The sequence below is a fragment of the Seriola dumerili genome, unplaced genomic scaffold, assembly GCF_002260705.1.
Source record: "Seriola dumerili isolate Sdu_G_001 unplaced genomic scaffold, Sdu_1.0 BDQW01000052.1, whole genome shotgun sequence".
NCBI classification, from domain to species: domain Eukaryota; kingdom Metazoa; phylum Chordata; class Actinopteri; order Carangiformes; family Carangidae; genus Seriola; species Seriola dumerili.
In genome coordinates this window covers 22,980,406-22,994,892 of record NW_019174307.1, presented here as the reverse complement: position 1 = coordinate 22,994,892, position 14,487 = coordinate 22,980,406, and the positions used below count along the sequence as shown (strand labels likewise).

Sequence of the window (14,487 nt, the reverse complement as noted above, 5' to 3'; positions counted from 1 at the left end):
CAGCTATTTTTCTGTTTGGGGCATCAATATGTGGAACTCCTCACCCACAGACCTGAAACCTGACCATGAGTGTTAAATGATCCGGTGCTGATCACTGAGTTTTATTGTTGTTATTATTGTTTGTCTAACTGAACAACCTCAATCTGCAATTTTTTGGATTAAATATGTGGATTTGAATGAAATATTTTGGGTGTTTGGACGATGTGAAATAAAACTAGATGTTGATGATGTCACCTGATCTTCCACTGTTTCGGGATTAATTTAGACAATAATCCTCAGGTTAATTGATAATGACAGTAATCATTAGTTGCGGCCCTAATTCTTTGTCTTTTGCTGTTTGTGTTTTATTATTTGTATGTTTGTGTTTTGTGCTCTTCTTCTGCATTTTCAGTTGAGTTCTGTGTACTTTAAAGGCCCATATAGAAAACTAGGCCAAGAGAGACATCTAGTGGTGAGCAACTTGGTACTGCAACACAACACACACTGTACATAATGTCATCAATCAATACAATTATTGGATGAGTTCAGTTTATCATAAAGTCTGCATAAAACCACTGATTTTAAAGTACAAGCTTATCAATGAACCTGAACGCCTCACAGTCTGAATCCAGCTCTGCTCAAAGAACGACACACATTTCTTCAAAAACTCGTTTATTATGAGTCGTAGAGGAATGAACATAGTGTTGATCACAAACCACCAGATGGAGAATGTGATGCAGACATTTTGGCAGGATATGTGTTGATGACAAACTGGATACTGATCAACACACACACGCACACACACACACACACACACACGAAGGAAGGACAAATAAATACACTTCTTTACCAGCTGTGTTAATACAAAAACTTATATAGTGTTGTAGTCTGAATTTGTTTAAAAGTGATGCTTGATTCCTATGAATGAGTCCGTCCATGTATTATGTGTTTCATGATGCAACAGTAAAATCACATGGTCTCTGCTCCCACACTGAGAGGAGTCATTAGTGAACTACAGGCTGATGCTGTGGGTTTTTACCTGCCACTAAAACACGTGATGCCGTCTGAGGTATTATTAAAACATGACAAAGACGTAGGACACGATCAGAGTGACACAAAACGAATAAGGCAGTGAGGGTCTCGAGTCTCTCCCCTCGGACTAATGCTGTCCCCCGTCTAGCACAGATCACATGACAAATACTGACGACACACGCCCACGCTCACTTCACAGGGGACCTAGTGCAATTAGGGTAAACAAGGTCGCAGGTGGCGTCCAGTGATGCTCCTGGACTCTGTTAATGTTGGAGTTGTGTTTTCTCTCTGTCACAGGTTCGGCTTCTCGTCTAGTAAACAGGGATGTGCCCCCCCCCCCCGGTGTTTTAGGAATGACTTCATCTCCTGGAGTCGTGGGCTCGCTCCTCCCCGCTCCAGTGTTAGTTCCAGTCGCTGTGTAGACGTCTCTGTGTGCGTGAGGCATGTGTTTTCAATGTGTTTGTGTCTGTGTTGAGGCTGCAGAGGCGACATCACAGCTTGGGCGGGTTGGACAGCTTGGCCTTCAGGTTGTCTGCCAGCTTGTCCAGGAACTCAAAGGTGTTCAAGTAGTCGGCACGAGTCACACTGCGGACAGAGGGAGAGACGGGACAGCACTGAGGACACTTCAACTTTACTGAGGAAAGGTACTGATTCTATTTCCTGTGGTGTGACTGAGATAGTCGAGGTTAAACAGGAGTTATCGTCAATTTTACACAAACACACCGGTTATGTGAAGATACTGTCAGAAAAATAGCTGGAAACCCTGATAGTGGGGCAGATAGTTTCACAAAACAAATTTATAATTTATGTTTTATAATTTATAATTCACCGCCGATCTGTCAGTCAGGTTTAAACCTTACACAGTAGCACAGTGGAACAATGTCATTCACTTTAAGCTGGAGAGTCACCACGAGCACGAACGTGAAGATCACTTCACAGTTGAGATGTTTTAGTCTGGATCTTACACCTGGAGCGAACATCGGAGCGTTACTAACACAGGTAACCACGTTAGGGCGCACGAGCGGAGTGTGCCACAGTGTTTCCCATTCATCACTGAGACTGAATTTGTCCACTGTTTCATAATGAACCAGAAATGTATTTAGGTCTCATAATATAAAAGATCTAACGTTGTGATTTGTGCCGTTACGTCGCTGCAGATCTGTCCTTGTGATATTTGGAGGAATCCATTCTTCCCTCTGTCACATGATGTTTCCCAAACAACCACAAAGAATATCTCCACCCCCGTGCTTAATTAATGTCTCGAAATAAAAAGTTGCATTAGTTTTAAATGTCACTTTGCTGCAGGGGTTTCGAGGTGTTTACTTCTTTTCACTTCACAATCAACAAAACTTTTATAAATATAGTTGCCCAAACTTTTGCAGACATCTGTACATGTTGCAGACGTGCAGCTCCTTCAAAACACAAGAAGGCAACAGCCAGACGAGCAGAACTGTGATGGGTGAACTGGGCTGTTTGTGTCTCTTTGTTGTTAGGCACAGACATATTCTTTAATTCCAGAACAACCTGCTTGCTGTGATCGGCCCTCTGTCCATCATAGAGAATTAAAGCATGCACACATTACTTTTAATGAATAAATCACTTTGCTGCAGACATTTCCAGCAGGAACGCAGACACATAAACTGAGTGACAGATCATGAAGGGACTGACTTTGGCATTCCTTTGATGCAGATCGCCAAATCCTTGGTCATGAACCCGGCCTCGATGGTCTCGACGCAAACGGCCTCCAGCGCCTCGGAGAACACTCGCAGCTCTGCGTTGTTGTCCAGCTTCGCCCGGTGGAGCAGACCCCGCGTCCACGCAAAGATGGAGGCTGCAGCAAAACACACACACAGTGTAAGGACATATGTTTGGCTAGGTGCTGAACGCCCAGGGATATGAACCTTTTCTCCTACCTATGGGGTTGGTGGAAGTCTCTTTCCCCTGCTGGTGCTGTCTGTAGTGGCGGGTCACTGTGCCGTGGGCGGCCTCGGACTCCACTGTGCGTCCATCGGGACAGATCAACACACTGGTCATCATGCCCAGGGAGCCGTAGCCTGAACCACAGTCACACATTAAGATAAGAACATCTTTGATTAGCTGTTAAAGGTTCTGAGCTCTTTACATGTCCAACCTTGTGCCACAGAGTCAGACTGGACGTCTCCGTCGTAGTTCTTGCAGGCCCAGATGAAGCCTCCCTCGGACTTCATGGCCTGGGCCACCATGTCGTCGATCAGACGGTGCTCGTACCAGATGCCTTTGGCCTCAAACTGAGCGCGGTACTCCCTGGGACACACGAGAGGGCGGACAACACGTCTAAGTTGTGATCTACATCTGGCAGAGTGTGTGTAGAGGGACAGAAGAGGTGTGTGTGTGTGTGTGTGTGTGTGTGTGTGTGTGTGTGTGCGACCGTCCTTACTTCTCGTAGATCTCCTGGAAGATGTCCTTGAAGCGGCCGTCGTACTTCTTCAGGATGGTGTTCTTGGTGCTGAGGTAGAGCGGCCAGGCTTTGGTCAGAGCCATCTGGAAGGAGCTGTGGGCGAAGTCCCTGATGGACTTGTCTGTATTGTACATCCCCAAGGCCACACCCCCTGTGCCTGGACACACACACACACACACACACACACACACACACACACACACACAAAGCATCGTTCACACACACTGAGCAACAGCGTCATGAATATTGGATGCAAAACTTTGCTTGTGTGATTGTGTTCGTTATTTTGTGTTCAGCAGGGGGGAGCCGGGTGATTTTTGTTTCTAGGCAACACCAAGGATGAAATTGGTCATGTGACCACACACTGTTGAATCTGAGCACTTTTAAGTTCACAAAACATTTGGTCATGTTCAATGAGTTGTGATTCTTGTGTTTGAACAATTACTCAACCTTTGAAAATCTCGTTCACTCAACTCCGTGTTTGTTTCAGGTGATAAAACCAGAGCAGGTGAGTCGTTACAACATGACAGATAAGCCATATCTTATATTCTCCTGTTTACGATATGAACACAAGGGAAAATGAGCTTGTAAAAGTTTGTCCGTGGTGCCAGTCCAGCTCGGTCATATTGACTGACACTCCATTACACTTCTACATTATGATAGCTGACATCTTTGCTCTGGGATATTCTTCATTAAACACTGATGTGTGTATGTTTGCACACCTGTGACGTTGTGCGTCTCTCCTGACCCACTTTACCTCCTGGCTTGTGTTTAAAGCCGGTTCTGTTCTTACCCTCGAACTCGTGCACGACGAATTTAACTGGCTCTCCGCTGGTGGGCGTGTAGGTCATCTCCACTTTCCCAGGCCCGGGCACCACAAAGTCTGTGGCTTTGTACTGTCACAGTGAGAGAGACAAAGGGTTAATACAAGAGAGCCACAAGGCTGTTTGATGAGACCGACCCCCGTCCTCTAATACGGCGTTAGACCAAAGTTCAAATGACAGTAACAAGACAGCCGTAAACACCTGAGCAGGACTGGAAGTGTCAGGTGATACAGTGTCAGCAGGGTGATTAACATAAAGCTTCCTCCTGAACTAACCGTTGACTTTGGCAAAGTGCCTCGAGCTCCCCTGTGTTTCTAGTTCTGTGACGCTGCTGCAACTTGTCCCGCTGCAGAGGCGGTGCAGTGCATTATGGTCCGAAGTGCGGCTTAAGGGAATACAATTATTGATGTGGTCTCTGCTGACGTCCCCACAACGTCTGACACGACTGCGACTCACCAAGCTCATACATGAGCCGACAGAGTGATGGAGGGAGTTGGTGGAAGCTTCTTTTCACGTATTCATAACGTCTACACAGTTTGGGTTGCTCCTTTTAGTTTTTAGTTCCCTTCAGATCAGGATCATTTCATCCTCACATCACGCATCACACCCTCTGTTTAGACCAGAGAGGAGTAATTCAACTCTCGGCCGTGTTTAGCTGTAAATGTTGTGTTCAGCTTTTATATAGTGAAACATAATCTATTATTTATTATCCACAACTTCAGCACTTCTGACATGAGAATATACAGCAGAAAAAACTACTAATGAAGCCTCATTACTCAGTGTTGTGACATAAAATGAACAGAGAGGCTCAGAGCCTCCTCTCTTCTGATTGGCTCACCGACCTGTTGTTACTAGAGCTGCAGAGAGAAGCCTGAGAGAGGAGATGTAAAACTACACTGAGATGGTTTTTATATCTTCTGGTGGATCAACACTTCAAAATAAAAACACAGGGAAATGTGGCACCTGGTCTCCATGTGCATGTCTGCCGATGATGATGGGTTTGATCCAGCCGGGCACCAGGCGGGGGATGTTCTTACAGATGATGGCCTCTCTGAACACGGTGCCTCCCAGGATGTTACGGATGGTCCCGTTGGGCGAGCGCCACATCTGCTTCAGCTTGAACTCCTCCACTCGCTTCTCATCTGGAGTGATGGTGGCGCACTTGATGCCCACGTTGAAGCGGCGGACCGCCTCCGCCGCTTCAACCGTCACCCGGTCGTCTGTGGCGTCTCGGTTCTCCATGCCCAGGTCGTAGCTTTGCAGCAGGAGACACAGAGAACAGAGAGTTTGAAGTAACTGCACCAGAGTCAAAGTGAAGACATGGATCCATAATGTCCTGGAAATATGATCAAATGTTAAAATCTGCACCAACAGAATTCTTAAGGTTCAGTGCCGATACCACGAGAAAACAAACGTCTTAATCTTTTCTTTATTGGTTTTTAACAAAATCTGTCAAATTAAGTGTTTTTCTTTCTGTAGAAACAAGAGGCAAGTGAATTTCCTTTTGGGAAGAAATAAAAATATATATATTTTTAAATTCTCTATTTATTGCACAAAACACTTTTTTTTTCTTTTCTCACAAAAAAGAAAAAATATTCACTGTTTGTGATTTATTTTATTTTCTTGGGAAAATAATTTTTCAAAAAAAAAAAAAAAAAACTTGCTCTGTATCAAACTGCAGGATACATCAGTGTTAATAAATATCTTTTCCTCAGTAAAATATTGTTCAAGGTTAGAAAAGTTTCCTGATTCAGATTAGATTTGGAAATATTTAATGAAGCATGAAATAAACAAGAATCAGCCAAAGAATTGAATCAGTTCCCATAAAATATTCACTGTAATATACTCATGCAACAACTGTGAATATTCGTGTGGACCAAGCAGACATGGAGACCAGTTATAATCTCAGCAGCTGAGGCACGAGGCGCCATAAACAAACACTCTGTGTTTCAGGAGGAGACGTGATTATTTACGCTCCAGTGTGCAGCGGCACAGACGCCCCGGAGGACAAACTAACCACGCTCTCAAAGTGATTTTCAGTTGGCTAGAAGCGGTGAATGTTTAAATACACCGGCTGTGATGTGAACCGTAATCACTCTGTTGAAGGACACGAACGACATTAATGAGAAGTGAAAGAGAGCGCGAGCTTGTTCACAGCTCAGGGAATAACTCAGATGTCTTTATTCACTCCATATCTCGGCTAATTATACTCCTTCCAAGACCTGAAACTGTGCCGGCATCAAGAAGAGCCATTAACCTCGTGGCCTACTTCCTTTGCAGCGCTGAAACTTTGCTCTGTCTGCTCCTCTTTTGTGCCTCAGTGAGGAGGAGATCTGCAAAAACCAGCCAGCAACACCAGGACAAAAGGAAACAAGGAATCGGTTGTGCAACGACGGGCCGTCTGCCAGCAGGAGAGGAAAGCCTGCTCCACTTGTTCCACTTGAGGAACCTCACAGCTCCAAAACAGGCGAGTGAGAGGAGGAAGTTTACTTCACCTGGGAACCACACGACGCTCATTGTGCTTATCAAGAACTCGCCTCTGTGCTTCCTCATGCACCCGTTGGCTTAGTTTTGAAGGCAGCCATGACCTTTTACCCACTTTCAACATAAACTCCCCTTCCCCCGAAAGCCAACACCAAGCCACAACAATGGGACGCTCGGCAACTGATCACTGACTGGATACATGACATACCACCGAGGACGGACAAACAAACAGGTTCAGGTCTTGACGAGTGTGTTTGATTGTGATGATCTTGTATCACACATTCAACACATTCATGCATTACAGAAAACCTGCCTTTCAAGAAATGTACACACACACACACACACACACACACACACACACACGCACATGACAAAGATTACCCTTTAACCTGCAGTCTGCAGAGTTAAACCTGCAAGTGTTTTAAAAGTTAAAAAGAAGCTTTTTCTATTCTACAAAATATTCCACAAGACGTCAAATGGATTATTGTTTGATTTTAAAGTGGCCTGATCTGTGACAACGGCCCCCCCCCCCCTATTGAGAAACTGTTGTTGAGTAATTATTACACCATATGTCATCAAACGCGCGCTCCCGAGACCTGTTGCACAATAAATCATTAACTTTCACAATGTGAAACATGAAATGATGATGAAACTGCTGTAAAATATTCATCAAATCTACCTGAGAAGAACAGGCTAAAGTTTAGTTATTTGACAGTTTGTCCACACGTCACAGTGAAGATGTGATTCAGGATTTGGGGATGAGGGAACGTCGGTGATCTGGAACGTCACATAAGAGTCGTGGAAATATCAGACGACCCGGAGCAAAGTCCGTGAAGAGATAAGAGGTGATGAATGGCTGCTCCTGTCACCTGTGGAGCTGCAGATGGACAATATCCGCTGGAAAATGATTTGAGTGGTGATCTTCAAAGTCATCTATCAGAAAATAAAACTGTTCTCTACACAAATGTTTAGGAAACCAACCAATCAGTGATCGAAGCATCGGATGATAGGACGACGTTGGATTTTTAATTCTTAACCAGGAGAAATAGTTTGAGTATGTGAACTTTAGATGGCAGAGCTGCAACGATCAGTCGATTAATCAATGGACAGAAAATTAACGCGACTAGTTTGATAATCGATTGATCGTTTAACTCATTATTCAAGCAAATATTCTGATTTCAGCCTGAGAATTTTCTGCTATTCTCTATTTAAATCATTATAAACCGAGTATTTTGGGGCTTTGAACTGTTGGTTGGACAAAACTGTGAAGAACATTTTACACTATTTTCTTGCATTTTATAGACTAAGCACAAAAAACAAAAAAAAATATACATTAATCAATAAATGTAAGTAATCATTTTAGCTGCAGTCGTTGAATAATGTTGAATAATGAAATGTATACTCTATTTTCTTCACCCATATTTATTACAAACCCACACAAGCTCACCCTATTCTTGTGATTATCAGAGATTCTCATCAGTGTCTTTTTACACCTTCCCTTGAGAAAACTCAGTATAAACAAGGCAAACCAGAAACCCCAGCACTGCAGGAGCTGTCAATCATTTCTGCCCCCCTCCCCTCATGTAAAAAGGAGTGTATTAAAAACTCAGTTACAGAATATAGATTTATATTTGGGGAGTATAATGTTTTTCTAGTGAGAGAAAGTCTGCACTTTTCAAAAGGAACATGGAGGCAACCGAGAGACAAAGTTGCCCTTCGCACCCTGAGGTCTTTATGCTGAGGTGTCCTCACCTGTGCAGGTCGAGCTCCAGGTAGGGGAAGATCAGCTTCTCCTTAATGAGCTCCCAGATGACCCGAGTCATTTCATCTCCCTGCATCTCCACCACAGAGCCTGCCTTGATCTTCTGAGACATGTCAGAGCCTGGTGGTGGACACGGGGGACAAACACACCGACAATGATAAACAAATAAATCAGAGGCGAGAGACAAAGAGAGAGAGAGAGAGAGTTGGAGTCAGGAGAGAACCGAGCAGAGATAGTGGCAGCTAAAATAACATACATTCATGATGTGATATAACTTTCTTTTACTCTTGATCTGACAAAAAAAGCTTGAAGATTCTTGTATTTGAGATCCTGGCTCCATCAGCTTTTTGCTTAAACAATTAATGAATTACTAAGATAGCTGCAGTTTTATTTTCCATTATGTGGTAAATGTAGTAAAGACAAAAGTATCAGAATAATCAATAATATTAAAAATGTTTTAGTTGTAACCCTTCTTTCCATTAGACATTCAAATGAATGACACTGATTAGCGTTGTTTGTGAGGCAATAATGGAAAACATTTTCCTGCTGTCCTTTGTCCCATATGGCAAAATAAAATGGGCCCATGCTTGTTGTCTTCTGGCCCAGTATAGACCCAGTTCCACAGCCTGAAACGGGCCCATATACAGCACGATTGTCAGATGCTTCTTCCACATCTGGACCAATTCTGAAATGATTAATCGATTGATGGAGAATTTCACTGGCAGATTCATTGATACTGGAAATAATCATTAGTTTCAGCCCTAACACTGAGGTAGTGTTATGCTCCTCTGTGCATAACACTACAGTTTCCTCAATGAATGAATGAATTCATTCATTCAACACATACACCAGCAGTATCCAGACCGGTGACTCAGCGTGAATTCATAATCCTCTTCAGAGTGAGTCCCTCAAACTGAGCTAAACAACCAAACCCTGACCCGAGGCAGACGGTTAACCAGTCCCTGTACCAGTCCACTGTAGCTTCAGCTTTCACTTAGAAATGACTTTAATGTTGCTGTAAAGACATATAGAGGCACGTTTCATGTTTGCATTAATGCACAGCCGAGAGGTGGGATTGCACAACAGCTATGATAATTTCACAACTTGTAGATTTCTGCCCTTTAGAGGGGATGTTCGCTGAAGTTACATAAGTCTGCAGACAGGCCGATCCTCGTATGATGGGGAGGAGACTGTCAATCCAGACGACGAATGCAAAGCAACAGTTTTTTTTCTTTCTTTACATGAATATGCCATTGAATAACAGACACATGAAAACAGGAAGGGGCTGTGGGCCTTAAAGATCAGATAATGTCGGGTCTCCCTGTGCAGACTTCATTTCAATAAAACTGCACAAACCGGACGTTAAAGTTAAAATCGTACTTACTCGAATATACAACAAATCGTTTTAGCTTTACTCTGTCATTTCACATTGGCCTGTTCCTGTCCGGACTGTGTTATAACCAACGTAGCAAAAATAACTGGGAGATGTGAAATTAGATATGAAGCTAGCTTGATGACACTTCCTTGAACGTCACCGCTACTTGGTTCCGCAGTAAGAACAGTTTCACTACATGTTTCAAACGCCTACCTTGTTTTATTTAAACGTCCACAACAGAAACAGCTACGAGATGAGGAGGCGGAACGACGTCGTGAACCGTACCACAGGTTGACTGGGCTGGGACTGGCGGGGGAGCAGCGGCAGGAGAGGACACCCGGCCGGCTTCCACCTCCCTGGACACGCACAAGATATTGGCCAATCAGAGAAGAGACGAAAACACTAACAGCCAATCAGATAAGCCCACACAGCAGTAGGGGCGGGATCTTACCGGGCGGGGTCTGCAAAACGTCACGTAGACCGGAGATGTTTTAAATATGAATTAATTCAAACGTAAACATTGATTTTACATTATTATTTTTCTGTTTTAATTTGTTCTTTATTTATGTTTTTTCTCACAGTTTCAATGAACAAATGGCATCACTGATCAATACTAAATAAAAAAATAAAAAACAAAACAAAAAATATAGAAAAAAGAATCCAGTAAAGATAAAAAATGAAATAAAATAAATAAATGAGGGGAAATAGTCCATGATAGTTTAAAGATTAATGGAGACAAAAAAAATAAATGAATAAATAAATGAATAAATAAATAAAAGAATTGGGGGGATTGTTAGTTAAATCAAATTAGAGAAAACAAATTAAAATTACAGACAGATACATTTTAAGACATTCTTTTGGTTTTACCAAAAGTCAAATTCCTTTAAGAAAAGAGAAAGTAAAACTTTGCTACTCGCAATTTACAATCAACTATAACTGACAAATTAAAAATAAAATACAGTTGTGAATGAAGGTACAGGTGAACTTCACTTTTCACAAGACAAGTCTGCATAATAAAGAGGTGGATAAATCTTATTTAGTAACAAGTATAAATTATAGTAGAGATGTAAAATAATACTTCATAGCTCAGTGAGGACAGAGCAACAGTCTGCCAGCTTGACTGGAAGCTGTTAGAAGTGTTAGAATACGTTTCACACTGTGATTTTACAGTTTAACGTTAGCGCACATGCTAACTTCAACTACAATAACATTACAAGTTACTCCTCACATATTTGATATTTGCCAAATCGATGTAGGATGTGTGCAATTAGCCTATATTAGCCCAGCTCCACCCTCTCATCCAAATATGGTTTCTTCTGGCTCCAAAAAACCAAGATGGCGACGTCCATTAAGCGAAACTCGAGGCTTCAAAACATCAGTTCACAAACCAAGGGGTGACGTCACGGCAGTGCGCCACTTGGGGGAAACACGTCAGAGGAAACTCAGGTGATGTTGATACACCTTGATTAGTAACGTCACGCTGCTGCAAAAGTGAACGGTAGTCAGTCAGAAAAAGTAAACAGGAAGTCACCGCACTTTTTCTCTCCATATGAGTGAGGTGATATAAAGTTAGCAACAAAGGCTAATAGGCTAATCCAAATGGAATTGGGAAAATTACCAAGTTTTCCATCGTTGCTTATGATATTAGCTCCTGTGTTTACTACCATTAGTGGAGAGTGGAGTGGAAGAAAAAGAGGACGGGGTGGAGAACATGCGGACTGGAGAACATGCGGACTGGAGAACCTGTGGACTGGAGAACATGCGGACTGGAGAACATGCGGACTGGAGAACCTGTGGACTGGAGAACATGCGGACTGGAGAACATGCGGACTGGAGAACCTGTGGACTGGAGAACATGCGGACTGGAGAACATGCGGACTGGAGAACCTCTAAAGTCCAGTGGGAAGTTATGACATGACTGATGGACACTTTGTCACCATGGAAAACAGAGGACTTCAACACAGGTGAGTCAACCCCCCTCTCTCCCTCCCTCTCTCTGCTTGCTGTTGTTCACTGTTGTCTTGCTTTTAACAGGTAGAATTTAATGTTTGCCTGATTCGGCCTCTGGGCTCCTGTAGTTGGATGTTGTTTGAAAGCCGCTCAGACATGAATTGATCAAAGATTCCTCAGTTTGTTTGTAGCCTGTGCAGAGGTCTGGTGCTTGTTTGTTGGAGTTGTTTCATCCTGGCTTTGTGCTGAAGTTGTCCTGAGAGTAATTAGCTTTGGTAGGTTCCTTCGTCAGGAATACTGTAAGTTATTAAAAGAGAGAGGGGCATGTGTTTAAAACATGCATTACGTTTTGATGTGTGAACAAAAACTCATGTAGGCTATATAATCCGTCGACAAGTGTTGTGAGGTTCTGACATCCTGTTTGAATTAGGTATAAAAAAAAAGCTTTGCAACACAGCTTCTATCTGCAGCATCTGCTTTGCTTTGTTTTGATGTGAACATGAAATGTCATCCTGCAGCTGCAGGGAAAAAATCTAATTATGTAAAAACCACACACATTTTTATGTGACAATATAAGCAGGCAACTTCAAACCTAAGAGTATAAAGTTTGCTGAAGTAGAACCAGAGTTACATCTCACAGTTTGTGTATTTTAAAGGATGATGCCATAATCATTGGTGTGAATATCAAATTACCTCCAGCTCATTTATCTTATTCACTTCTATTTTTATTTTCTATTTTTAGCCCATTTCTTTCCCCCACTGAATCTGCTTTGTACACATCGTCTGGTTCAACTTATTTAAATTCATTTAATATTGTGAGATAATAAGGAATGGAAATTCAGTCTGATTATCAGGCTTCCAGCCTCCACCCACTGTGCTGTGCTCACGGTGTTGTACCATGTCACCTCCAAGTTCCCATTAGTGTAAGTGCAGGCAGCAGACTCCACATGGCGGCTTCATTACCTGCACCGTCGACCATCCAGAGGAATAACAGCCTGACCCCAGGTTCTCTCTGTGTCCATTAGGAGGTTTTTAGGAACATGAATGTGAGCACAGTATCAACTTAAAGGGACTTCACTACAGTGACACAGTAAAGCTAAAGCTACATTCCTGTGAACTGCAGGGAGATTATAGGTCGTAGACGTGTCTGCTCACCAAACTTCCTCAGCTCAGGCTGTCTTCAGGGAAACCGTTAAAGTGAGCTCACGGTTCAACAGTGCAGAGTATTGAGCAACATGTGTGAGTTATCTGATGGTGATTTGGTGGAGTGACTTCTGTCCTACATAGTGCTCATAGTGTCAGCTTCACACATTCTCTCTTTACAAACTGGATCTACAGTTTTTCTCAAATGCAGTTCATCATGTGACTGCCAGCTGTGAGACGTCACTCCCAACACGATATTTGTCATAAGCACAATATTATGCAAGCTTGTTGTCACAGACCAGACAGACAGACACGATCTTTTTTAGATAAATCATGAAACACTGAAGTCCACTTTTTTTTTTTTATTGGTGAAATAACAAAACAAGGAGTGACATGGAAGATGCTGACTGAGAAAACATAACGAACAGAAAGCATGAAGACAAACAGTTGACATGACTGGACCGGTCGGGAGTGTTGTAGGCAGTGTGTTTGCATGGTGAGATGTTTTAGTAAAAGTCTGTGGCATACAACAACAACAACAACAACAACAACAACAACAACAACTATAATAATAATAATAAGGAATTATGAATAAGGAAAATGCTGCAGTCCCGAATGAGAAACACTGTCATGTTTCTTCCATTTTTTGATTTAAATTTAAATGTGAAACAGTTTGTCTGTTGCCTCCAGAGCCATTACTGTATAAAATAATACGTCTCTTATTGCAGGTTTTTGATGCTCTCAAAGTTTATTTCTGCAGCACCATTCAGACACGAGGCGGTTCACAGAGCTTTACAGAGGCGTGGAAATACATAAAAATAGAACATTAAGATTAAAATAGCATTTATAAAATATATGAAAACAAATAAACAAATAAATGAATAAATAAAAATATTTAAATCCATAAGATCTGGTAGGAAACATAGGACACCATTTTAAAAGGTGTGCTGTAGTGATAAAAGACATTTTTATTAAATTAAAAAGACTTTACATGCTTTATAATTTAAATGATAATTAACTGAACACTTAATATCTAAACAAGATTTTTAATACGTCAACAGCACAGGCCGTTTGAGTCGTGTAAACGTGCGCTGTGTGACCACAAGATGGCAGAGTTTCACTGCGCACTGAGGACGGAGGCTTTGTGCGCGGAGCCATGTGGTCCTGAGGAGAGGGGTCGATCACAGCCGCTTCCTTTATTTCATGTTTTTATTATTACATCTTAAAATCGATCAAAACGTCTCATGTGGTTCATTCTGTGTTATTTCGTAACTTTTAAAAACAGCAGAAAGGTGGAATTTAAGCAGTAATTAAACAGTAATTGCTTCTTGCAAACAGCAGCTGAAGACGCCCTCGACCCCTGCGAAGGTTTTGATTTTCAACACCGAGAGATCCGGATCAGATCAGACCAGACCGGGGAACCGGAGCGGGGCCAAAAACAGCATCTCTTTGTTGTCTCCCACGTCCACTTTGAAACAAGACCACAGCTTGGCAAGACCTG

The 14,487-nt window shown here is 42.4% G+C and overlaps 1 protein-coding gene across 1 annotated transcript; it reads right to left on the bottom strand.

The window, feature by feature from the left end:
• Positions 1 to 634: 634 nt before the first annotated feature.
• idh1 (isocitrate dehydrogenase (NADP(+)) 1, cytosolic) lies at positions 635 to 10,218 on the bottom strand. The gene is made up of 9 exons (XM_022740274.1): positions 10,107 to 10,218; positions 8,509 to 8,638; positions 5,236 to 5,527; positions 4,242 to 4,344; positions 3,428 to 3,605; positions 3,143 to 3,294; positions 2,925 to 3,065; positions 2,680 to 2,842; positions 635 to 1,596 (listed from the first exon to the last, which is right to left on the bottom strand). Exons 2-9 carry the CDS (start codon positions 8,628 to 8,630, stop codon positions 1,503 to 1,505), a joined length of 1,245 nt encoding a protein of 414 aa, XP_022595995.1. The 5' UTR covers positions 8,631 to 8,638; positions 10,107 to 10,218; the 3' UTR covers positions 635 to 1,502.
• Between the last annotated feature and the right edge of the window lie 4,269 nt (positions 10,219 to 14,487).